At 46.6% G+C, this 26,018-nt stretch overlaps 2 protein-coding genes across 11 annotated transcripts in view; one reads left to right on the forward strand and one right to left on the reverse strand.

The window, feature by feature from the left end:
* The window catches only part of LAG3 (lymphocyte activating 3), a 326,415-nt gene that overhangs the window by 161,243 nt on the left and 139,154 nt on the right, over positions 1 to 26,018 (reverse strand). The gene's annotated exons all lie outside the window — the stretch shown is intronic.
* Positions 10,185 to 26,018, forward strand: part of ZNF384 (zinc finger protein 384) — a 33,699-nt gene continuing 17,865 nt past the window's right edge. Inside the window, exons 1-5 of one of the 10 annotated variants that reach the window (XM_050967321.1) lie at positions 10,185 to 10,261; positions 11,665 to 11,854; positions 14,963 to 15,033; positions 15,179 to 15,419; positions 15,813 to 16,125. In XM_050967321.1, the coding sequence (XP_050823278.1) occupies positions 14,968 to 15,033; positions 15,179 to 15,419; positions 15,813 to 16,125 (620 nt within the window). In that variant the 5' untranslated portion in view covers positions 10,185 to 10,261; positions 11,665 to 11,854; positions 14,963 to 14,967. Of the gene's footprint in view, positions 10,262 to 10,291; positions 10,314 to 10,340; positions 10,711 to 10,771; positions 11,238 to 11,664; positions 11,855 to 14,962; positions 15,034 to 15,178; positions 15,420 to 15,812; positions 16,126 to 26,018 lie in introns of those variants that run through there. The other 9 variants (XM_050967336.1, XM_050967345.1, XM_050967313.1 and 6 more) reach the window with 9 other exon arrangements.

The raw sequence follows: 26,018 nt of genomic DNA on the forward strand, positions 1-26,018 counted from the left end.
TCCCAAGCTGCCCAACCCCTTGGTGTTGAGCAGGGGGGAGGGATATGTGACAGACCCAGGCCAGTGGTGTACAGGAGTCTAGTAGAGGGCAGATATAGTGGTCACTGGCTGAGTAGTTTTCTGTTCCCTGAGTGACCAGAGCAGGGGCTGCACTAGAGTAATCAGGAACCTGCTAGAACCAATTAAGGCAGACAGGCTGATTAGATCACCTGCAGCCAATCAAGGCAGGCTAATCAGGGCACCTGGCTTTAAAAAGGAGCTCACTCCAGTCAGGGAGGGGGGAGCCAGAGGAGAGGAAGTGTGTGTGAGGAGCTGGGAGCAAGAGGCACAAGGAGCTGAGAGTGAGAGGCTGTGCTGCTGGAGGACTAAGGAGTACAAGTGTTAGACACCAGGAGGAAGGTGCTGTGGTGAGGATAAAGGTGTTTGGAGGAGGCCATGGGGAAGTAGCCCAGGGAAGTGTAGCTGTCATGCAGCTGTTACATGAGGTACTATAGACAGCTGCAATCCACAGGGCCCTGGGCTGGAACTCGGAGTAGAGAGCAGGACCGGGTTCCTCCCAACTCCTGATCAGACACAGGAGGAGTTGACCCAGACTGTGGGGAAGATCACTGAGGTGAGCAAATCTGCTACTAAGCGCAGGACCCACCAAGGTAGAGGAGGAACTTTGTCACACCACATAACTGCCAAGTTTTGTGCAGCTCCATGTGTGATGTTTTATGCAAAATGTTTTACTGAGCTAATTTGTGTATTTAAAACTAACTTGCATATAACCATAAACTGTAGCTTTAAAAAGTTGTTTGGGTTTAGTACTCACACTTTGGTGAATGAACCCATTTATCTACAGGATAGCAGCTGGGGAAGCTTCCCCCCTACACTGCCTTGCCAGCCTATCTCAGATGTGATCTGCAGTGACTTCCTCTAGGAGTAATTCAGCCTCCATGGTCCATGAAGTTCTTGGCCTCTCTGCTGAGCCTGCTAATCAGCATAAAGCGTAGTGGTGAGGCCATCTGGGCAGGGAAAGGTCATGCTGTTTCATGGAAGATTTTGATATTTTCAAACATAGTTTTGTTCCCATTTAGAAAAATATTTCCTGGGAATTTTTCCAAGCAGCTCGAGCTGAGTCTGTAACATGAGAGCTGGAACTCAGACCCACCAGCTCATCTCAGAGAGACACCACCAAACCTCTAGTAGGTGAGAACAACTTAATCCCGACAGAGCTGGGCTGGGTCCAAGTTAGTGATTAAGAGGCAAAAGGCTCTGCAACTCATTAGCAATGCCTGCAGACATCCAGTCCCCCAATAAATTTTCATGTTACACTTTCAGGAATAAAGCTTGCTTTCTGGAAAAATACATGTCTTAGTGCTGACCTTTCTGGATCTGACAAAGGCAGGGTCTGCTCTCTGGACACACAGGCAAAATCTTCCACACACTGTTCTCAGTTTCAATGCCCACTGCCATCCTGGAGGATCCTGTATGCTCTGGCTCATATAGCCATTCCCAGACCAAATATACTCATCTAGATGATTTAAGCACAGCTGGAACAAGTGCAGGATTGGCTGAGTATGCCTTGGGGAGGCCAAAAGCCAGATGGAGACATCTGCTCAGAGGCAATGATTTTCAATGGCCCAGGCTACTGTTGTCTTGGCTGCCCACTGCATTTTACACAGCATTTGGAGAAGCAAAGGTGGAGTAAATAGCGAGAACTGAACCACCCATTCCAAACTTCCTGTCTCTATCTTTAGGCAGCCAGAAACATGAGGAGCAGGATTCAAGACCATGAACACTACTTGCAGAGGGTGTGCAGCACACACTGCAATGTTCTGTACACATCTACCAAGCGTTTATGGTGAGGATACAGGAGAGTAATAATGATGGATTTCCTTCAACAAATTTAAACCTTAATTTTGCTCCAGTACTCTAGGGCAAGATTGACAAAGGGACTTAAGTGCCTAACTGCCACTTTAGGGGCCTAATCCCAACATTTTAGGCACCACTGAAATCCTCAGCATCTCCACTCAACTGCTGCCTAATCCTAGGCATCAAAACTTCCACTGTTAAAGAGCCTGAAAATCTGCCAGCGAGCATACATATGGGTGCTGTTGCATGCCTAAGCCGCAGCAGAATCCTCAACCTAGGCATACACTGGAGAACAACTTCAACAGGAGACTGAGACACCTCTGTCCTAGAATACCCCGCAGCCTATTAGCTAGAATATGCTCCTGGCAGGTGAGAAACCCATCTTCAAATTCCTTCTCTACATAAGACAGAGAGGGGAACTGAACCAGGGTCTCCCACATCCTGGGCCAGCAGGCTAACTGCTGGACTAATGGTTGTAGCACCACTTATTCCTTGACTGTCTTTTCCTGAGAAAGGGCTGACCTGGCTTAGACACCTAAGTCCAGGAGAGGTTCAGAGCTGCGAATCCCAAGGAGACTTAAGTCATGTCTACACTTAAAACACTGCAGGAGTGCAGCTGTGATGTTGTAGTGCTTCAGTTTACACACTATGCCAACAAGAGGGCCTCTCCAAGCAGTGTAGGTAATCCACCTCCCTGCAAAGCGGGAGCTAGGTCAATGGAAGAATGCTGGTCTAGGCTTGGGGGTTAGGTCGGCATAGCTACCTCTCTCAGGGATGTGGATTTTTCATAGCCCTGAGAGACATAGTTATACTGAAGTAAATTCCTAGCGTAGACCAGGACATAGGCCAGGGGTGGGCAAACTATGGCCCGAGGGCTGGATCCGGCCTGCCAGGGCTTTGGATTTGGCCCGCAGGATTGCCACCCCTGTGGTGCTGCAGACCCCGCACCACTGCTGGAAGCGGCCGGCACCACGTCCTGCGGCCCCTGGGGCAGGGCAGAGGACTCCGTGCACTGCCCTCGCCTCCAGGCCCCACCTCCTACAGCTCCCATTGGCCAAGAACGGGTAACCGCAGCCAATGGGAGCTTTGGGGGAGGTAGAGAGCGGAAATGCAAAGATCAGAGATGTTATCTTTCAAAAGAAAAATTAATTGTGGCTAGCTGCCATAACAAAACAAACCCAGCATAAACAGAGAACACTGGTTTTTATTTTAACAAAAACCCATGACATCAGGGAAATTGTTCTCTCCCTCAGTATGCTGTTGTGGTGGGAAGTCCTGGATCTGGTTGTGAGAGCCTATCAGGCCTTTTCTATACACTTAAGTCTTCCAACTTTTGGAGGGCATAGTACAGTGCAGGAGGGACAGGAGTGGGAGCCTGTTGAGGCAATACATTAATAGTAGTAGATTGGGTGTGGAAAAACCTTTGAAAGAGTTGTACCCTATTTGTAATTTCTTCTCATCTCTGTGCATGTCTTCATCATGTTGAATGGCTACAGTCTTATCCATTCCTCTATATTTCCTCTTCCAAATGACAGGGACTAGTCATATTCCTGAGCCACCTTTTTCTGAAAACCCAATAGCAAGCAGATCCTCCCTGTTTTTGCAGCGTCTGCCCTGCATGGTGGCCAATCTGACTGTGATGACACTGGTCCTAGGTTTTCTTGACCAAAGCCTGGACTGCCAATCAGGAAAGGAGTATTGGGGGGATTTACTTCTGCAAGCTGCCTGGAAACTTTTTAAAGACACCATAATAGATGTTCAACTTAACTGCTGGCTGGTGAGTCTTGCCCACATGCTCAGGGTTTATCTGATCGCCATATTTGGGGTCGGGAGGGAATTTTCCTCCAGGGCAGATTGGCAGACGCCCTGGAGGTTTTTCGCCTTCTCCTGCAGCGTGGGGCATGGGTCACTTGCTGGTGGATTCTCTGCAGCTTGAGGTCTTCAAACCACAATTTGAAGACTTCAATAACTCAGGCATAGGTTAGGGGTTTGTTATAAAAGTGGATGGGTAGGGTTCTGTGGCCTGCTATGTGCAGGGGGTCGGACTAGATGATCACATTGGTTTCTTCTGACCCTAGAATCTATGAATCTAATCTATGAATCTGTATACCCCAAATTAAAAAAAACATAGTAAGAGAACCAAAAAAGAGCCACCAGGACTAAACAACAAAGTAAAAGATACAGTGAGAGACAAAAAGGCATCCTTTAAAAAGTGGAAGTTAAATCCTAGTGAGGAAAATAGAAAGGAGAATAAACACTGACAAATGAAGTGTAAAAATACAATTAGGAAGGCCAAAAAAGAATTTGAGGAATGGTTAACCAAAGACTCAAAAAGTAATAGCAATTTTTTTTTCTTTTTTTTAAGTACATCAGAAGCAGGAAGCCTGCTAAACCACCAGTGGGGCCACTGGACAATCGAGGTGCTAAAGGAGCACTCAAGGATGATAAGGCCATTGCGGAGAAACTAAATGTATCCTTTGTATCGATCTTCATGACTGAAGATGTGAGGCAAATTCCCAAACCTGAGCCATTTTTTAGGTGACAGATCTGAGGAACTGACCCAGACTGGTGTCATTAGACTTCAATCATATCTCCCCTTAGCCGTCTCTTTTCCAAGCTGAAAAGTCCCAGTCTTATTAATTTCTCCTCATACAAAAACCATTCCATACCCCTAATAATTTTTGTTACCCTTTTCTGAACCTTTTCCAATTCCAATATATTTTTTTGGAGATGGGGTGTAAGAGAGCGGACTCACGCCTGCGGCGCCTCCTGCTGGTCATCCATGGGAATTAGCTCTTCCAGCATTCTGGAGCGCCCCCTGCACGCTGGTGATCCACCTTACCGCTGGCCCCCTGTGTCCCTCCCAGGACCCCAGTGCCCCTTTCTCCAGGTTGCTGCCCCCCTGGCAATACCCCCACACTCTGGGTCTCCCCACCCAGGGGAACCCCCACCCATTAACCCCACCTCACCTCAGTGTAAGGCTACTGCCAGTTACCATCTAGCCCCACTCCCTGGAGCAGACTGCAGTACATGCCACTCATCACAGGCAAGGTTGGGTTGGACCTGCTGCCTCTCTCTATAATTGGGCTGCCCCTCTGCAGCCCCAGTACTGGTCTTAGGCCCTCAGCTAGGCCCACAGCCTGGGGCTTTCCTAGGCCAGAGCTCCCCAGCTCTTCCAGCCTTCCCCCAGACCTGCTCCAGTCCCAGTATCCTGCTCAGCTCCCGAGCAGCCAAGCCCTTCTCTCTCTACAAGCAGAGAGAGAATCCTGAGCTTCTGGCTGCCCTGGCTTTCTTATAAGGCCCAGTTAGTCTGTTTGGGGCATGGCCCCAGCTGCAGCCACTTCCCCCAATCAGCCAGGGTTTTGCTCCCTTCCCCAGCCCTCTCCTGGGCTGTTTCAAGCCCCGCAGGGCAGGAGCGGGTAACCACTCTGCTACATGGGGCAACCACAGGGGGCAGATCTCCTCATGGAGCCCCTGCTACACAATCCCCAGATCCATGTGCAGGTGGTGGAGTCCCCCACGGTGCGCCAGAGGTTGGTCCTGGCAGAAGTTACCAGGGTCGGAGACCTCCTGGATTATGACCAGGGAGACTGGCTGTCTCCTCCTGGGGAGAGGATAAGAGAGAATGAATCAAACGTGACAGATGTTAGTCATGTCCCTTAATGCACTATTGGAAGGTGCCCAGGAGTGACAAGAGTGGTATAAAAACTGGTTAGAATAAAACAGAATTATCTTTTTTCCTCCCCAATACTTTAGTCAGTATTTAAGAAAATGAATTTATCTGGCATGAAGCCTTTTCATAGGGCAACCCAGCTGCTCAGCTTATGACAGCCCTCCCCCTGCAATTGACTGTCAATCTCATCCCTTCCTTGGCAGGGGAGTGGAGAGTCCCCAGTCTGGTACAGCAGGGGCTGGAGATGTGTGTTTGGCCTGAAGCTTAGTTAGGAGGGTAGGCAGGAGTACCTAGCTCCAGCCCCTCTGCACAAAGATAAGATTTGGGCCCCTAGGATCCTAACTCACTTGCTGGGTCCTGGCACAGAGGGAGAAATGTCACCTTCAGGGTTGAACTGTCAAATATAGAAATAAATTACAGGATTGATGAATATTCATGAGGCAATTCAAACAACCCAAATTAACAAGGACATTAATTACCAAACTGATTAGGCTGTCAATTCCCTTTATTTAAATACGTCAACAATTCCCCACTCATGATGTATCCTACTGAAGACTGCAGAAGTAATCTCAGTGTTTCCCTGTAGGAGGCTCCCTAGAGAGTACAGCGAGATCTCAGTTACTTGGGCTGTCAGAGAGCGAGAAAGGGAGTTGCTGTTCAAGTATCATCTGTCCTTTGTACCCACTGGTATTTTTTTTCCCCTACATCAAGAGCTCCTTCTCAATACTGTCCCACAATAAGGTTGCTGCGCATGTAGTCAAGCTGTCTAAGAACATGTGCTCATTCCCCTGTCCTCCAGATTCCATGCTAACAGCACAGATGGGAGGGAAGCCAGTTTTGCTACAGATGGCCTGCAAATTTTAGGATCTCTTGCCCACTATTCTCTAGACTCCATTTCTGCTGAGATCCCTGGTTGTGCTCTGTCCCCTATGATTTGGATTATTGCAGCTCCTTATCTGGCCCCCACTAAGATTCTTCCTTATGCCTCTCTGGCAGCCTCCTCGCCTGCCACCTCTTTTGCAGCTCAGGACCCATGTCACAATTTCAGAGTTAACAGTACCTTTGACCCCATTACTGGTCTTTCATGAGGGCACCCACTTAAGGTTTGACACTCCCAGCCATCACACCTCTTGGGAGGAGACTCATGTCTCTCTCTCCCAGCAGACCAGTGGGTTTACGTTTGCAGTCCCTCTGCACCTCACTGATTTCCCCAGCAAGTCTGACTGGAGAATAGCACCTGTGGTTACCCCTTCTTCAGGGGCCACAATAATGTTTACCAGTTACCAACCAGCCCTCACAAAGGAAGAATAAATGTAAAAGCACTATAGAGAAAACATAACAATCAATAAAAGTTCCTCTATGCATGCTAAGAGCTTTCCAGAGGTTACTAACCAGCAGTCTGATAGGGCTCTAGCAATCCAAAGTTCCTCCAACCCTTCCACAAGAGAATGAATTTGAAGTCCTGCTTGTTTGCTGAATCAGAAGAAAGCCTTGTATCAGTTCAAGCTCATCTCTTTATACCAGGAGTGGCCAAACTTACTGACCCTCTGAGCTGCATATGACAATCTTCAGAAGTTCAAGAGCAGGGCATGCCGGCCAGGGTCCTGGGACTTCAGCCCTGCGGAGAGGCACCTGCTGGGCCCAGGGTTTCAGCCCCATGATGGGCTGGTGGGGTTAGGGGCTTTTACTGTGTGAGGTGTGCGCATCTTGGGGCTTCTATCCAGCAGGGTGGGGGTCTTGGTGCTTTAGGAGGTGCCTGCTTGGGCTCAGGGCTTCAGCCCCACTCCTGCTGAAGCTCCAAACCCTGGCAACTCACCACATAGGGCTGAAGCCCTGAGACCACACCCACTCTGCTGAGCAGAAGCCAAAGGCCATGTGTGAGGGGGCCACGTGGGTCATGTGCCATTTTCTGGCCCCATTCAGTCACATGTGCCACCGGACCCCCTTCCTGCACCGCAGCTGCTGTAGCCAGCAAGCTGGGAGCTGCAGCCATGGGTAGAGGCAGCATCAGCTGGGAGAACCACTGCTTTTGCTGCTGCTGCCTATCCACGTGGAGCTGCAGGAAGGGTGTGTGCGCATGGGGGGGGCGGGCATGACTCAAGCGGTTGGGGGAAGGGGCCTGAACCTTTAAATTGTGCCTCACCCCCATTTTCAGTAGGCACCAGTCATCTCCAAGGCCCGAGCCACACCACTCTGCCTCAGAGCAGGAGCCCCAGGCTCCCCACATCAGTCTGGCAGGCAGAGAATGTGGCGGGGGTGGCTCTGTGAGCTGCTGTTTGGCCACCATGTTTTATACCAAAAGCCCTTGCTTAATCTGTGGAAAACCCAACTTGAACCAATAATGCAAACCACTCCGTTTTCTCCAGGGTGGTTTACAATCCCGCAGGGTAATCACCCCCAGTTTTTAGTTCGTGGAGGAGCTGGGATAACCTGTGGAGTAGAACACAATCATACAGAGAACTTTCATGAATGTAATATAGTGGCTGTGACAGGTTCGGTCACAGAGACCCCCATGGGATTGTCACCCGATGTGCTGAAATTACCTTTGAGCCCGTTTTCTGTGCCAGCTTGGGACTCCAGAACCCTGCTTTGTTGAGCCAGACACACTAGCCTGCTGCAACACAGACCCAGGTCTGGTCCACGCCCCGAAAGCTGCAGACTTTAATCAAAAACTGCTCAGCAGGTCACCTATCTCCAGCACTCAGTTCCCAGTGGGATCCAAACCCCAAATAAATCTGTTTTACTCTGTATAAAGTTTATACAAAATAAACTCATAAATTGTCTGCCCTCTATAATACTGATAGCTGTGCATATCACTCTGTTTGCTTCCCCAGGTATTAATCACTTACTCTGCGTTAATAAAATCACTTCTATTTATTAAGTATAAAAAGTAGGATTTAAGTGGTTTCAAGTTATAACAGACAGAACAAAGTAAGTTACCAAGCAAAAACAACACAAAATATGCCAGTCTAAGCCTAACACATTAAAAGACTGTTTACAGGTAAATCTCACCCTCAGAGATGTTCCAATAAACTTCTTTCACAGACTCCTTCCTAGTCTGGGCCCAATCCTTTCCCCTTGTACAATCCTTGTTAGTTCCAGCAGGCATCTCAGGTGAAAAGCAGTTTTCCCCCCCCCCCCCATGACTGGGATCCTCCTTTGTTCTCTTCCACCCCCTTTTATAGCTCTGGCATAAAGCGGGCATATTTTGTCTGTCTGGATCCCCATCCCTCCTTCTAAATGGAAGAGCACCAGGTTTAAGATGGATTCCACCGTGGCTTACAGGAACACAGGAAGGCTTGCAAGTAAACAGAGCCATTTACAACCAATTGTCCTAGTCAATGGGAGCCATCGAGATTTTAAACCATCATCAATGGCCCAAGCTTTGCATAATTACAATAGGACCTCAGAGTGATACTTTATATTTCTAGCTTCAGTTACAAGAATGATACATGCATACAAATAGAATGAACCCACTCAGTAGATTATAAGCTTTGTAATGATACCTTACAAGAGACCTTTTGCATATAGCATATTCCAGTTACATTATATTTACGTATCAGAGGGGTAGCCATGTTAGTCTGGATCTGTAAAAGCAGCAAAGAATCCTGTGGCACCTTATAGATTAACAGTCTATATATTTTACGCTCATGCGCATATTTCCATAAAACATTACGGAGTAAAATGACATAGTGGGCCCCAGAGATACAGCTATAGTCCCCACACTGGCTCCATGCAGCATCTTGCCTGTCCAGCACATAAAGCCCTCGGGCCCCAAGGTCCCTGCGTGCCCAGACAACCAACAGAAGAGGATCAAGTGCAGGCAGGGAAGAGGCGCAGGGAGTGAGGATAGTCCCCAACCCTCAGTCCAGCCCTCTGGCATGTACACGGGGCCTGGGCCCACCTCAGGGTGTTTATTGCGGGGGGGGGGGCACGCCAGAATTACCAGACGCTCAGCCAAACCGCTGCAGGAATCCCCGCAGGCCTAGGGGTGGCGCTGCGGGCACAGGGAGGGAACAGGGCCGTGACTGGGGGCACGTTTGCACCAGCTGCTTGGCTCACAGGCTGCCCCAGGGCCCTTCCCTCCTGCAGGACACAGCCCGGCCCAGGCTGCTCCGCGGGCCTCTCCCCCAGCCGGGCTCCGCATGGGGCCGCGCCCCGTCGCTCGGCAGCGGGAAACGCTGTCAATCAGCCGACAGTCAATTATTGATGAGCCTCATGAATATTCAGCAGATACAACTTTCCGATAAAGCCGCCCCTAGCGGAAATGACATCACGGCCTAGGAACTCGAGTTATTTCCGCTTCTGAAAGCGGAGCATCATCCGCTCTCAAAAACCGTTACTTCAGCCTTTACTTCCGGCCTGGAGTCAACTGCTTCCGGCAGGAAAATCTCACCTCGTCCTGAGAGGCTGCTGGTGGTTCTGATCTGTCATAGGTGATTCCCGCCCTTCCACGGTTGGCTCTGCGCTGGTCCCGTGCGGCGCGAGCGCCGCCTCTGTCTTCCGTGCCCATGATTAGCACTTCCGGTTTGCAAGTCCATTCATTCATTTCCTCCTGCATTGCAAAAGTCTCTGTTTATGACGTCAGTTCCGTCCTTTCTAGAGCCCCGGACGTACCAAAACACGCCCCGCCTCCTGAACCGGAAGTGACTTGCCGCTCCCCTTTCCGGTGAGGAGGTTGCTGTCGCCGCTGGAGCCGGGGTCGGGGTCGCAGCTGGGGGGTGGTGTCCGGTAATGGGCAGTGGGCGAGACTCTGAGAGACCCTGGGCAAGGTTACTTCCGGGTTAGAATGACCCGGAAGCGGAAGCGGAGAGGCGCGATTGGGTATCGGTGCAGAGTGCCGTCAGCCTCCGGGCTCCGTCTCGCGGGGATTGAGATTCCGGATCGGTTCGGCCCCTCCCTCGGGCTCGGCGCCCTCTGTGCCTGGGGGCTGGGCTGGGGGCTCCCTCGTGGGCGGGGCTGCTCCCGTGGGATGTGCGCGCCCGGGGGGGTCCCCGTTTCCCTGTGGCCGGGCCCCTGCGCTGGCTGCGGGGCGCGTCTCTCCTCCCCCACCGGCGCCGCCATGCAGGCCCCCGAGCCCTGGTGTCGCCAACGCGTCCAGTAAGGCTGGTAGTTTGTTCGCAGAAACAGTCCCGGAAGGAGGAGAAATGCGAGAGGAGGGAGAGTGAGAGGGAGCGGGGGTAAGAAACTTCCAGGAAAATGCGGGGAGCTGCGGGTATGATTCAGCACTGGCTGCCCCCGCCCTGCCCCGCCCCACCCTAGTTCTGTAGGGTGGCCCTCGTGCCCAGCTCTGGGATCTGGGGTCTTTCTTCTGGGAGTTAGTTCCGTTCCAGGGACTGACCTGTTCAAGGGGTTGGCAATAGGGTGCTTCACCTCTAGGGCATGACTTCCTGTCTAGCGTGAAGGTATAGGGAGGTGGGATTGGATGTCTGAGGGAATGGCAGGAAGATTGTTGACCTCTAGTGTATTAGTGGTGGTTGGGGAAGAAGAATCCAGTTCTTTTTTCTCCACTGTAGTTAGGTTATTGATGGCATGGAACCAAAGATGGCTTTTCAAATTGTTACATAGAATTCCTTAATTCTTCTTCCTCAGAGCTCTGTGAAGATGCTTTTGCATCTCATCAAATGCCCTGTGTTCAGTGTGTGTTATTCATCATGAATTGTTTCCAGCATCACTTGGGCCTAAAACTTCCCCACCATAAAATCAGGTCTTGTACAGATATAATGATGCTTTAGGCACCACTCCCATGTGTCATCCTCAGGGTTTGTTTTTTATTATTATAAAGTTGGAAGTGGAACATCACAATAAATTAACTGTGTGAAAGTAAGGAAAATTATATTTAAAGTCTACTTTATCTGTTCTTGCATATTTAGCCTTAATTTTACCCCCTTGTACACACCACTTCTGCACTCTAAGTCCTTGCTATGCTTTTCATGTATGTGCCAGTGATTCAGTGCAGTAACTCCATGAAATGTAAGCCCAGCCTTGAAATGTGTGAATCTGTGAGAGCCATAGTGATGATACCTTGTCCTTCATGATGAGCAGTAATCGAACTGTCTTGTTTGTTCAATTGTTTGTTCAGTGCATGTAAATTTGGCCTGTACATGGAAGGTATTGTTTCTGGTTTATATCAGGAGAGTACGTTGACATCTGTCTGATACTAGACTGGTGAATGGGAAGAAGGTCCCATCTGTGGCCTGTTTGTGGAAGCTGAGATGATGAAGGCGCTTCAGTGGGAACATGCTGTGGTACAGGGTTGACGCTCCATCCCGTATGTGATAGTGGTAGAGCAATTGGAAAGGTTACATGCAGAGTTCTGGTAAAGTAAGTGTGAGCTGTGTTAAGGGGGTGGGATGGTGAATAGGGATTCATATTTCCAAAAGGGTTATTAGACTACAATGGGTGGCTAGCTGTGGGTAGGAGGACAGAAGTCTGGTGGAGGAACTTTATCTTCAAATTTCCTCACTTTGAAGGGTTGGCATGGCGCTGAAATTGCATGAAATCTTCTGTTGTGACTACTCCCCCTCTCTCACACCCTGCAGTTCATAATAACTTTGTCAAGCTTTCATCTTTTAAACTGAATTTTTCCAAGCCTGATCTCTCCCCAGATGTGAAGGGTTTGGGGGGTTAGCCATATTCTGAGAACCGGTACAGTGAAAAATATACTTTTGCCTTTATAAATAAAATTGTGACTATATAATGACTCTAATAGTGGGCTAATTGCGAGTGGGAAGTTATTGATTGTCACCATCAACATTGGTTTGGATTTGAGTTTGAAAACTGAATTGCTTTTAACTATCTTCCAATTTTCTAAATGAAAGAAGGCTGTATGTTATGTTTGCTGGGGGTGGGGGGGGGCCAAAATCAGGATTTTACTTCATTTTATGAGCCCTTGTCTTCTACACCTAAAACTTTGCAGGTGAAACGGTGGGAATCTGGCACCACCATCAGCTTTGTTTGCATAGTGCATAAAAACCTCAATTATTGTATTGTACAAACCCAATTTCATTTTGGTTTTAAGATTCTATATGGGCAAATAGTGAAAGTACTTAAATCTTGTGGGGGTTTTTAAAATGCCTTGGTAAACTATAGAAATGCTATAGAAAGCACTCAGAAGTCACACAAATGCATTAACTCTTCCCCCTCGTATACTTGCATTATGATTATGTTCTGTCATATAATTAGACTCTAATGTACACAGGCCCCTGCTTCAGTCATGGGCTGAGTGGTGTTAAGGAAATGAAGGTGAGATGGCTTCTGTAACTCCCTCATGTTCTGGACCAGGTTATGATTGAATAACAATAGTATAAATCCAAAGTAATTCAATCAAAATCAATTAATTTATAGTGAATTTATATTGGAGTAGCTAAGAACAAAATTTGGCCTTGAAGTATACACTTCTACCTCAATATAACACTACCCTCGAGAGCCAAAAAATCTTACTGTGTTATACATGAAACCACGTTATATCAAACTTGCTTTGATCCACCGGAGTGTGCCGCCGTGCTCTTCCAGAGCACTACTTTACCGCGTTATATCTGAATTCGTGTTTTATCAGGTCACGTTATATCGAGGTAGAGGTGTACTTGTTGGACAGTAGGTAATGAATGAGGCAAGGGTGGGTTCACTATACAGAAAGGAAGTAGTTGATTTAAAAAAATTGCAAGTAATTGGGTTTATTTAAAATTTTTTTATTTTTGGCTGATCTGTAGGAATTGTGGTGTGTACAGCGTTCATCTTCATTTTGGTTTTATTACACTTTTAAAAAATGTCTTATTTCTCCATTATTCACTGGACACTGCTCAGCAACCTGTCTGTTTAATGAGATGGGGCCTATAGAAAAATAATATATGGTCATGTAATTAAAGACTATATTTCATAAATGATGTAGAAATGTAGCAAGTTGAGGCTGCACTAGTAACTTTACCCTAGACACTTTCTAATTATGACTTTCTAACTCACTTTTCAAACTTAATGTTATCCAAACGTAGTTTTTATTGAATGGAATTTAATTATCAAGTGATCAACGTATATTTAATTATCAACTTATATTTGAGTGAATAGTCTCAACCTTCACTCTATCATAACAAAGTTTTTGTATATGAATGTCCTTAGTTTTTAAATAGTCATTTCATTGGTGTTGAAAGCTTTGCCAGCTGAGCATATTATCCCAGGGAGTGGATTTTTTGTGTCTCTCCCAATTGCTGTGCTCACAGAGGTGAAGCTCCTGCAGTCTGGAGAGGGCTGCCATTTGGTGTCTGGCCGGGTCTACACTTAAACATTAGATCAGTTTAGCTACATTGGTCAAGGGTGTGAAAAATCCCTGCCTTTGACGGACAGAGCTAAGCTGACCTAACCCTTAGTGAAGATGCAGTTCTGGCGGTGGATGAATGCTTCTGTTGGCATAGCTACCATTGTTAGGGGAGGTTGTGTTCCTACACCAATGGAAAACCCCTTTCTGTTGATGTAAGCTGCAGCTACACTACGGGGTTATGCTGGCATAGCTGTGCTGAGGTATCTAGGATGGTATAGTCTCTGCAGTGTAGACATAGCCTCAGGTTGACTTGAGAAGTGGGGTTGGGCAGCAGTGACTTAAGGGGTGGTGATATATGATCGTGTGCCCAAAACATGGCTGAAGGATGGTAGTAAAAGGGGGGTGGCATAGGGAGTCACTCCTTTACCCCTTTTGGAAGGAGGAGAATGTGGAAATCAGGACTCCTGGGTTCTCTTCCCAGGGGAGGGCAGCGGAGATTTCTTGGACTCAGGATCCTTAGGTTCTGTTTTGCACTTTCCCATGGGAGTGGGGTCCAGTGGATTAGAGCAGTAGGAAACAGGAAATTGGGAGTCCTGAATTTTATTTCCTGATCATCTGTTGGCTCACTATATTATCTTGGGCAAGTCTATTTCCCTCTCTGTCTTTTCCCCTGTGTAACACTATGCTAACATTCTCCTGCTACCTGTGGGTGAGGGGTAGTTAGTGCCTGACGTTATGTTAGGATGAAGGGGCAGGGGCAGGCAGGATCTGGAGTTCACACTATTTGGGGGTTGGATTATATGCAGTGTTGTGAGAATTTGTTTCCACCTGTGAGGGTCATGGCTGCAGAAACCAAAAACCCACCCACCCCTTCCCCACAGGGGAAATTAGTCATCTTTGGGGTGGGAGACTGTAAGTTCGAAGCTTCAGTCAGAAAGTAATTGAGAGGAACCTAGTCCTGGGTGAGTGGTGAGAAGCAGCCTCTTTTCCTTGCTGGGAGACAGGGTCTTGGCAGAAAGATCAGAAGAGGGGCCATGTTGCTTAGTTTAAAAAGGGAGATCCCACAAGGGTTACTGCATTAGGCTGAGCCAGTTCCTTATCACAGTCTCTCTGGGTTTAATGTTTTCCTTTTACATGTGTCTCTGTCTCTCTTTCCTTGTCTTTCCCCCTCTGCCCAGCTAGGATGGAAGAATCTCATTTCAACTCCTCCCCGTACTTCTGGCCAGCAGCGCCCACAGTCTCGGGACAGGTAAGGGCTTCTGTCTTCCACCATGGTCTGTTTGGTTCTGCTCCTTGCTGGGACCAGTGTGCTCCTGATCTATTTCTTACAGCGCCTACTGCTGGGAGGTGTCAATTCTGGAATATTCTAAAAAAACTCTTTCACACTCATGTAGATCGAGAATACCATGTTCATTAACAAGATGAAGGAGCAGCTATTGCCCCCAGAAAAGGGCTGCAGCCTGGCTCCCCCTCATTACCCTACCCTGCTGACGGTACCCACCTCTGTGGCCCTACCCACCGGCATCTCCATGGATTCAGACACCAAGTCGGAGCAGCTGACCCCACACAGCCAAGCCCCCGTGACCCAGAACATCACTGTGGTGCCAGTGCAGTCTGCCGGGCTCATGACAGCAGGTAGGGAACACCATGGGGTTGTGGAGGAATGGAAGGGTAGTCTCAGCATCTGGAGGGAATGAAGTGCATACGGGTCTGAATGTTTTCCTTTTGAGGCTGTAGATTGACTCAGGTCTCGGATAACAGATGGCATGGCGGATCCTGGCTATACCTCTTAATTGTGCCCAGTGTACTTCCGGTGTTTCTCCTCTCCAGGTGTTGTTGAGCATTTGATGTCCAATACTGGACAGCGGGATGGAATAGGGAGGATAGCTACTGTTCCTTGTGGATCGGGGTAAAAATGAATTTTGAGGCCCCACTTTATTGGGGTGAGGGATCTGAAAGGTGATTGGACCCTGCCCCTTATGTCTGGAGGGGCTGTTATCGAGCTCTTTCCCCTTTCTTTCCCTGCAGGTCCTGGCCTGGTGATTACTTCCCACTCAGGTTCCCTGGTGACCACAGCCTCTTCTGCTCAAACCTTCCCCATCTCTGCCCCAATGATTGTCTCTGCACTACCCCCTGGCTCCCAGGCTGCCCTCCAGGTGGTGCCTGACCTGTCGAAGAAGGTGATAACCTCCCTCTCTGAAGGTGGAGGAGTTGCCCCTAAACCTCCCCGGGGCCGGAAGAAGAAGCGACTGCAGGAGTCGGGGCTGCCAGTGATGAGTGATCCATTTGTGCTGTCAAACGAGGATGATGAGGACCAGCACAAGGATGGCAAGACGTACAGGTGGGAAGTGGGGCTCAACCATGGCTGTTGCACTGCGTAGACTAGGGGAACCGGTTACATGGGGAAGAGGAGATTTGTGCTTTCTCCCTATGAAGTCCCAATGTGCAGACACTTTCAGCTGCAGAAAGAGTTGAGATTTCATCTCCTTTTCTCTTTTAACAAATCAGGCAAATTAAAAAATGCAGATCATTCTGATTTTAAGGATTCCTGCACTGTCAGGAAGTAATGCTCCTGGAGCAGCTGGTTAATGAGTCTAATTAGTCTAAACCTCACCCGATAATGCATGTAGTGTGTCAGCTGTACTGCAGGGTGTAGTACCACTTGCTGCAACTAGGAACTGCAGTACACCTGCTTGCCACTGGGATGGGACTCCTGCCTCTGCAGTACGTAGACCCCAAACAGCAGAGGACAGAGGCGCAATGAGCAAGGAATAGACTTCTGTGGGGTAATTTCAGGTAACATGCTCCCTGATGGCTCTGCTCCTACTCTTCCACTCCAGCAAAAGGTTGAGGGATTTCTGAGCTAGGTGTTGGAGTGTTTCTGAGACTAGTGGTGGGTGTCAGATAAGGGCCGGGGGAGAGTTATGAGCCAAGAGAAATTGATGGGAGAGGAGACTGGTTCTGAGTTGTGGAGAGGATAAGTAGGAAGAGGAGAGGGTCTTAGTCTGGGGGAGGATAGAGTGTAGGTGTTTCTGAAAAGGTGAACATTGAATGTTGTTGAGGAGGCCGTGGGTGTTTCTGAGCTGAGTGGGTTGGGTTGATGGGTGAATGGTGGTAAGTAGGGAGAGCTGAAGAGATCATAAGGCTAAATATTTTCTCCCACCCTGGTCTTTACAGCAGTGTCCCAGTTCTGTATTTGTAGTGGAAGAGGGAAGTGGTGGGGCTCTTTTCCCTACTTCTTTACTAACCTTCTTTAATCTCTTAACAAAACCTGTCCTTCGGGCTTTTCTGGTTAGTTTTTGTATCAATATAACTCAATTTCTGTAACTAAGCTATTTCAGTACAAGCACCTTTTTCTATATAATTGTGTCCAACATGGGGCTTGTATCACTTTAACTATACTGATATGTGAAATTGATACAAAAACTTCATGTGAAGCCAGCCCTTTGACCAGTGTCCTAGTTTTTCACTTTGAAAATAAGATCAACCTGCAGGAAGTGTGGGGGAGTCTGATACTTGCAGCCCTACCATTTATTTTGGGCATCAACCACAACGCTATGCGACTCGAGCGTCATACGTTCTGGATCGCTAGTTAGGTTGTTGAAGGTGTATTTGTAAAGGATGCGCTTGGCAGTGAACACTAGAATTAAAGCTACACCGGGACTTTAATTATAGCCCTGTTTGCTTGTAAGTTTGAAAAATGCCTCTAAGCAGGTGGAATGACTCCGCAAGAAACAACATGCAAAGTTTGGGCTTTTCCCTCACAGGCCAATGTTTAGAACAAAGGAAACTCGAGCACTTGTGCAAGGGGAGAGGGAAACTGAGGTGAGGTTCACTGGTGATCAGGTAGAAGCTCTGCCCCCTTTGCAGTCTCTTTGCTGCCGTCTTCCATGCTTACTCAGCCCAAAGGTAGATTTTTTTTGAAATTTTGAGCAAAATCTTATCTTCTATTTGACCTGTGGCAGAGATGGAAAAAATGTAACTTTTCCCTCTGTAAAAATCACATAGTGCAAATATGGCCAGACTTTTCAAGCTGGAACTTTCCAAGTGGCTCATTCATTGAGGACTCCTGGGTTCTGTTCCTTGCTCTAGTGGGGTTTCTATAGTGCTCATTGCTACAGTATCAAAGTGCTTGTTAGGTATTTTACCTCTGCTTGATGAGGTTCCTAATGGTCTTCATGAAGTCTCTGCTCTCCTCCTTTCCTGGTTGGAGGAAGCTTTGCTTGGGGTGTGAATGTACATGTGTGGTGGTTTTCATAAAAACATCGATTCTGGTAGAAATGTTTCATTGTTGAGAGTCTGGCTGGGTGCCCTGAAGAGGATTAAACTAGATCAGTCTGCTGTCTAGGAGCTCGTTCTATAACTCCAACCACCTGCTCTGAGGTGGCTTAATGTTTGGCTTCCATGTGTTTCTTCCTAGCCTTTTTGAGATGCTTTGCTGTGCAGGTTGTTGATAATACCTAGCGTCTAACTCACTGAAGAAGATAGAGACTGAGGCCCTGAAGTGACAACAGAAATAAGCTGGAGCTTGTGGAGGAGCCATAGCTTAGAGGTGATGTACTCACAGCACATCAGCCCACGGAGGAATGGGCAGCCTTCACCCAGCAAGTTATAGTAACTCAGTCTGGAGATGATGAATGTGAGGCTCCAGAGTGGCTAAAACCTCCTGTGGGAGAAAAGGGTAGCGTTTTCAGCAAGCTGGGGGTAGAAGGGATCATCTTAGTATTAGCACTAACTGCTCATCTAGGGTTAGCAATGAGTCCAACAGAACCCTATGGGTTTGCGTTGTATTGCTGGGGAATGCATGCCGAGCCAGAGGATAGTGTCTAAACCAGTTCTTTGAAATGTCTTCCCTTCTGAATAGCGTCACTTCAGTCTTGCCTGCGTGCAGTGTCAGACAACTGTTGCTTCAGCGAGGTGTTGATTTCTCAGCATTGTGACATCCTTGTGATTGTGATGGCTGTCTTCGTGGGAGATGAGCTGGATAGCTGGTTTTGGAGTTCAGTGAGCACGTTGCTTCTCACCACATCTTCAAATGGTCTGCCGTAGGTGTTCAAGGAGAGGGAGGACAGCATAGATCCCTGTGGGTACTGGGGAAAGAGGAGCTGTTGTCCGTGACTACTTGGGGGCCTGTTGGAGTGGAATTATAAGAGCCATTATAAAGCTGTACCTTGTGTTCTAGTTGTGTTATGTACGCAGTCAGCAGCGCCTTGTGGTCAATTGTTGAAGTTAGCAGGGAGCCAAGAGGTAGCTGTGCCTTCTTTCCATTGACATGAGGAGGCAATTATTTGGTGCCTCCAGGGGTTTCTCATGCTGTTCCCTAGTCTGCATAGCAAAACATCCAGGATCTGGGTGACTTGGTATCACAACTTGGTTTAGGAACAGGGCCGGCGCTACCATTTAGGCAGCCTAGGCAATTGCCTAGGGCGCCAAAATAAATAGTGGGCACCATTTTGCCGGAGGGGGTGGCAGGCGGCTCCGGTTGACCTGCCACAGTGGTGCCTGCGGAGGGTCCGGTGCTCCGCGTCTCCGGTGGAGCTGCCACAGGTCATGCCTGCGGACGGTCGGCTGCTCGCGCGGCTCCGGTGGACCTCCTGCAGGCATGACTGCGGCAGCTTCACCAGAGCCACGGAGCACCGGACCGTCCACAGGCACCACTGCGGCAGCTCCAGCGGAGCCGCGGGACCAGCGCGCGGGGCGGCGAAATTGCCATCTGCCTAGGGCGCTCAGACCCCTAGCGCCGGTCCTGTTTAGGAATGAGTGGTTTGAAACTGGACAGTAGATGAATTTCTGCACCCAGGGTTGGCTTTTCTGATCAGACCGAGATTACAGTATTTTTCAGGGACATTGAGGGGTTCACTTTTCTGAAGGAGGCAATAATGATTTATGTTAGGAAGGACATTTTATGTTCACTCATGGGCGGGCTTTCGTTACACCGGGATATAGATCTGTTCACGGATGGTGGCTGAAATGTTTCTCAGGGCTTCTGAGTTTCCTTGTGTGTGATATGGCACAGTTCTGCCAGGCCTGGTGAGGCATTTACTGCTGTCTGGTCCAGTTTAGTTCTCTGCCTTGGCAAGCCTCTCTTCTATGTGGCTCATTTTTCCTCTAAAATAAAATGAAAGGTCTTTGCATGTGGTGTTTGGTTCTGATGCCTGGATTGTGCAGACCAGGATGATTAGTCAGTTTGCTACATGGAATAGCTTTACTGGTTGTGGGGTTGTTTTTTTTAAAGAGGGGGGACAAAAAAGCCTTCCCACTGCTCCCTGCCTTGGGGTCCTGCACCTCTCCCTGCCATTTCACTGATTCCTCAGTTCCCCTACCTTCCATTGCTCTTTGATCAACAGCTTTCTTAGGGCTGGGGGATATGGGCAACTGGAGAACAGGAGATGTGCTAGGAAGACTGAGATGCGGGGACAGAGTGAGGAGCACAGAGAAATGGGGGCACAGGAGCAGATTGACTTTGGGGGATGGATGGAAAGTTGAGAGTGGCTAGGGAAGCCCAGGGTCCTGGAAAAAGGAAAGGACAGGGCAGAAGAGCCACAGCTCAGGTACAGTAGTCATACAGGACTTCATGCTTGCCAGCTTCTCTGTGCCACCTCAAACCCCAAGTTCCATGTCCTCTGTCCTCACCCCAAGGCTTTTACTTGTTTGATCAGAGGGGCTAGAGCCCGCCACCCAATGAACTTCTGTTGTCGGTTGTCGCAGAACTCCTCATCTGGCTACCCATGCACATTCATCAGAAATGGAGCTCTGCTTGACAAAAGACTTTCTCTGCCAGTTCGCCTCTCTTTCAGTGTTTGGATGAGGACAATTGCAGAGCATCAGAAAGGCTGGAGAGGCAGGAAATCCTGGGGCCTGGAACTCCCTGTCAGCTAAAAATACAAGGAAATGATAAGCTTTGTTTAAAAACCAGTTAGTTTCTCAACTGATATTTACTTGAATGCAATCCACAGAATCATTGAAACGAGTTAAGTCCTAATTTGGTGCGGACACTCTCATAAGAACATAAGAATGACCATATTGAGTCAGACCAATGGTCCATCTAGACCAGTATCCTGTCTTCCAGCAGTGGCCAATGTCAGATGCTTCAGAGGGAATGAAAGGTATTCTATACCCCTAATCATTTTTGTTGCCCTTCTCTGTCCTTTTTGCAATTCCAGTATATCTTATTTGAGATGGGGCAACCAGAACTGCATGCCATTTTCAAAGTGTGGCTGTTCCATAGATTTATATAGTGTCAATATTATATTTTCTATCTTATCTATCTCTAACATTTTGTTAGCTTTTATTGGCGACCGCTGCACACTGAGCAGATGTTCTCAGAGAACTATCCATAGTGTCTCCAAGATCTTTATTTTTTGAGTGATAAGTTAATTTAGATCCCATCATTTTGTATGTATAGAAGGAATTATGTTTTCCAGTTTGCATTTATCAACACTGAATTTCATCGGCCATTTTGTTGTCCAGTCACCCAGTTTTGTGAGATCCCTTTGTAACTCTTCTAGTCTGCTTTGGATTTAACTATCTTGAATAATTTTGTATCATTTACAGATTTTGCCACCTCACTGTTTACCCCTTTTCCCAGATCATTTATGAATATGTTGAGTAGTACTAGTCCCAGTACAGATCATTGGGGGGATACCGCTGTTTACCTCTCTCCATTCTGAAAACTGACCATTTATTCCTACCATTTGTTTCCTGTCTTTTAACCAGTTACTGATCCAGGAGAGGACCTTTCCTTTTATCCCACGCCTTCTTACTTTGCTTAAGAGCCTTTGGTGAGAGACCTTGTCAAAGGCTTTCTGAAAGTCCAGGTACATTATATCCACTGGATCATCCTTGTCCACATGTTTGTTGACCCTCTCAAAGAATTCTAATAGATTTGTGAGGCATGATTTCCCTTTACAAAAATCATGTTGACTCTTGTCCAACAAATCATGTTCAGCTATGTGTCTGAAAATTCTGTTCTTTACTATATTTTCAATCAGTTTGCCTAGTACTGAGGTTAGGTTTACCAGCCTGTAATTGCAAGGATTCCCTCTTTAGCCTTTTTTAAAATTAATGTCACATTAACTCTCCTCCAGTCAAGTAATACAAAAAGTGATTTAAATGACATACCACAGTGAGAAGTTATGCAGTTTCATATTTGAGTTCCTTCAGAACTCTTGTGTGAATACGATTTGGTCCTGGTGACTTATTACTGTTTAGTTTATCAATTTGTTCCAAAACCTCCTCTATTGACACCTGAATCTGGGATAGTTCCTCAGATCTTGTCTACACTGCAGACTTGTATTGATATAACTGCATCTCTCAGGTGTGAAAAATCCACACCCCTGAGCGACATAGTTATACTAACCTAACCCCCTGTGTAGACAGCACTGTGTCGGCAGGAGATCTTCTCTTGGAATGGAACCCAAAATTCCTGAGTCTCGCCATTCCTCTGCTGTCAGTAAATATATGTGAAACTCATTGGCAAAATGTCTCATACCCCCTTTAGTGCTAGTCCTTACAGGGGATGACAACCTGCTCTTGCTCTCAGTTACTTGGTTAGTTCAAGTATTAGAGGTCTGTGCAGTGGCTCTAATGACCCATGTGGATGGCAACAGTATGCCGCAGAGTGGAATTCTTGAGGTTTTTTCAGTTTGCTTTTTAAGAAACAAAGGAAATTTTTGTACACACACACATACAGACAGTTAAAAGAAAATTAGAGTTGCAAAGTAAGAAATGCACAGGCTTAATTCTGGCAACCTTATTATAGAGAAGTTCCTCATCTGCAGGACCCCGTCTCGTTTGTTGCGGAAGTTGGAAGGTCTGTAGTGAATGAGGCAGGGGGCTGCGGGAAGAAAGAAGATGGTCTTATGGTTAAGGCAACTGAATGCTGTCCTAGAAAATTGGATTCTATCCTTCCCCTGCCACAGCGTTCCATCAAGTCACACCAAACCTTTCCCAGATGGTGACTAATTGTGTGTTCCTCGTTTTCTGAGTGTCAAATGTGAGACTCTGGGCTCTGATTTGCAGAAGTAGTGAGCATTCCTAGCTGCAACGGAGATCAATGGAAGCTATGCATTGAATATATATAATGCTAAGTACTCTATAGAAATCAGGCCCATGGCATTTCAAATTGGTGCCCTTAATTAGTGGACATTTTTTACCTTTACCTCTGTGCCTCAGCTCCAGAGAATGGGGATAATACATCACCTGAGAGAGGGGTTGTGAAAATATGTTCATTAATGTTTGTGAAGCACTTAGATACTATTGTGATGAGCGCCATGGAAAAACCTATGAGGAAATAAATAATTCTGTTTTAAGAGCTAGATTTTAAAGGGCCACACATTAAACAATGAGGACAAAACAAAATGGTGAACACTGTTCACCCTGTATGTTGAATGAGGTAGCGGTCCTTTGGAAATATGTGACAATGGAATTAAAGGCTTTATCATAATGCATATGCGCAAGAGGGCAAATTAACATTAATAATCCTAAAGCCGGAAGGAACCATTATAATCATCTAGTCTGATCGCCTGTATAACACAGGCAATAGAAGTTCTCCAAAATAATTCCTAGAGCAGGTCTTCTACAAAAAACATCCAATCTGGATTTAAAAATTGTCAGTGATGGAGAATCCACCATGACCCTTGGTAACTTGTTCCAGACTCTTTCATCTTATTTCATGTCTGAATTTATCTACCTTCAACTTCCAGCCATTGGCTCATGTATAGTTTTCTCTGCTAAACCGAAGAGTTCATTATTAAATATTTGGTCCCCATGTAGGTACTTATAGACTGTAACCAAGTCACCCCATAGCCTTCTCTATGTTGAGCTAATTAGGTGGAGCTTCTTGAATCTATCACCAGCAGGCAGGTTTTCTAATCCTTTAATCATTCTTGCGGCTCTTCTTTGAACCCTCCCAAATTTATCACCATCCTTGAATTGTAGACACCAGAACTGCACGAAGTATTCAACCAGTGGTTACATCAATGCCAAATACAGGGGTAAAATAATCTCTCCACTTCTGCTGGAGATTTCCCTGTTGATGCATCCAAGGATTGCATTAGCTTCTTTTGGCCATGGCGCTGCACTGGGAGCTCGTGTTCAGCTGTTTAGCCAGCATGATCCCCAAATCTTTTCCAGAGTCACTGTTTCCCAGGAGAGAGTCCCCCATTGTGTGAGTATGGCCTACGTTCTTTGTTCCTAGCTGTATATATTTACGTTTAGCCATAGGAAAACTCAGTGTTTGTGCCCAGTTTACCAAGTGATCCAGATTGCTCTGTATCAGTGACTTGTCCTCTTCATCATTTACCTCTTCCCCAATATATGTGCATCATCTGCAAACTTTACCAGTGATGATTTTGTTTTTTCTTTTAAGTCATCGATAAAAATATTAAATAGCATAGGGCCAAGAACTGGTCCCTGTAGGACCCCATTAGAAGTCTACTGGTTTGATGATGATTCCTTGTTTGCAGTTACTTTTTGAGACCTATCATTAACCCCAAGTTTAATCCATTTAATGTGTGCCATGCCGGTTTTATACTGTTTAATTTCTTTAATCAAAATGCCATGTGGTGCCAAGTCTATTATGTATCAATGCTGTTATTTCTATCCATCAAACTTGTTGCAAAGGCCTCCTTATTGCTGACATTTCCTATCTTTCAAGTGCTTGACTTTGCAGTCTCACTCTTCTTTAAATGTATTTTTTTGTGTGTAATTAGTATACTGGTTAACATCTAGTTCCACATCAGCAGTAGGTTAATGAGTCACCATTGCCTCTGCCAGCTTCCCAGTACTGAAAGCCCAAACTTGGTACTGCATGACATTCTGATTAAAAATCTGGTATAATACAAAACAATAGTGTACACATTAAATGGATTAAGAATTGGCTAACTGATGGATCTGAAAAACAGTGGTCAGTGAGGAATCCTCATCTAATAGCAGTGTTTCTAGTTGTGTTCTGCAGGGATTAGATTTAGGCTCAGAACTGTTCAATATTTTCATCAAGGATCTGGAAAGTAAATATAAAATTACTGCTGATAAAATTTACAGATGACACACAGATTGGCGGAGTGGTAGATAACGAGGATGTTGTAGTCATACAGAGCAGTCTGGATCATTTGGTAAGATGGGCCAATTCAAATAAAATGGATTTTAGTACAGCCAAATGCCAAGTTATACACCTAGGAATCAAAAATGCAGGCCATACCTACAGACTGTACCACCGAAAGCAGTGACTCTCTAAAGGATTGTGTCATAGTGGACAAATAACTTAACAGGAGCTCCCAGTGCAACACTGATTCAAACTGGTGGCCCTGATCCTTGTATGTATGAGCAAGAGTAGGGAGGTGGTTTTACTTCTGTCTATGGCAGAGTTTGGCAGTCTTTCAGAAGTGGTGTGCCAAGTCCTCCTTTGTTCACTCTAATTTAAGGTTTGGCGTGCCAGTAATACATTTTAACATTTTTAGAAGGTCTTTTTCTATAACTCTATAATATGTAACTAAACTATTGTTGTATGTAAAGTAAATAAGGTTTTTAAAATGTTTAAGAAGTTTCCTTTAAAAATAAATTAAAATGCAGAGCCCCCTGGACTGGTGGCCAGGACCCGGGCAGCGTGAGTGCCACTGAAAATCAGCTTCAGCACGCGTGCCAGAGGTTGCCTACCCCTAGTCTATGGCATTGGTGAGAATGATCCTGGAATAGTGCATCCATTTCTGGCATCTGCACTTTGAAAGGGGTGTTGAAAAAATTGAGGATGTTGAGTGTTTGGAGAAAAGTCACAAAAATTATTTGAGGGCTGGAAAAAATGTCCTGTAGTAAGAAACTTAAAGAGCTCAATCTGTTTAGCTTAACCAAAAGAAAATGTAGGGCGCACCTCACAGGTAAGAGGCCTCTCCCAGAGCTTTCCCATGCAATCCAGAAATGTGAAATTGACATCTTCATAAGGTTCACTGTCATAGGCTGGGTTTTGAATAACAGTCCTGAGCTGACAAGAGTGGTGGTTAATTTCACTTGATTGTACTGTTACTTAGCAAAGCTCTGAATAGCTGCAGTGACCAGAACCGGTTGTTTGAAGATTCAGGAAAATGACACTACATTAGTAAGTTGAGTCACATATGTAAGATCAGGTGGTGATTGGGGCAGTTTATATGCAGAACTTGGGTGCTATAGTGACAGGCACAACATATAGATATCTAACTTTTTAAATAATCAAGAGCTTAAATTCTCCAGTCATGAGGCCTC

Source organism: Gopherus flavomarginatus, chromosome 1 (genome assembly GCF_025201925.1).
Source record: "Gopherus flavomarginatus isolate rGopFla2 chromosome 1, rGopFla2.mat.asm, whole genome shotgun sequence".
Taxonomy (NCBI): Eukaryota; Metazoa; Chordata; order Testudines; family Testudinidae; genus Gopherus; species Gopherus flavomarginatus.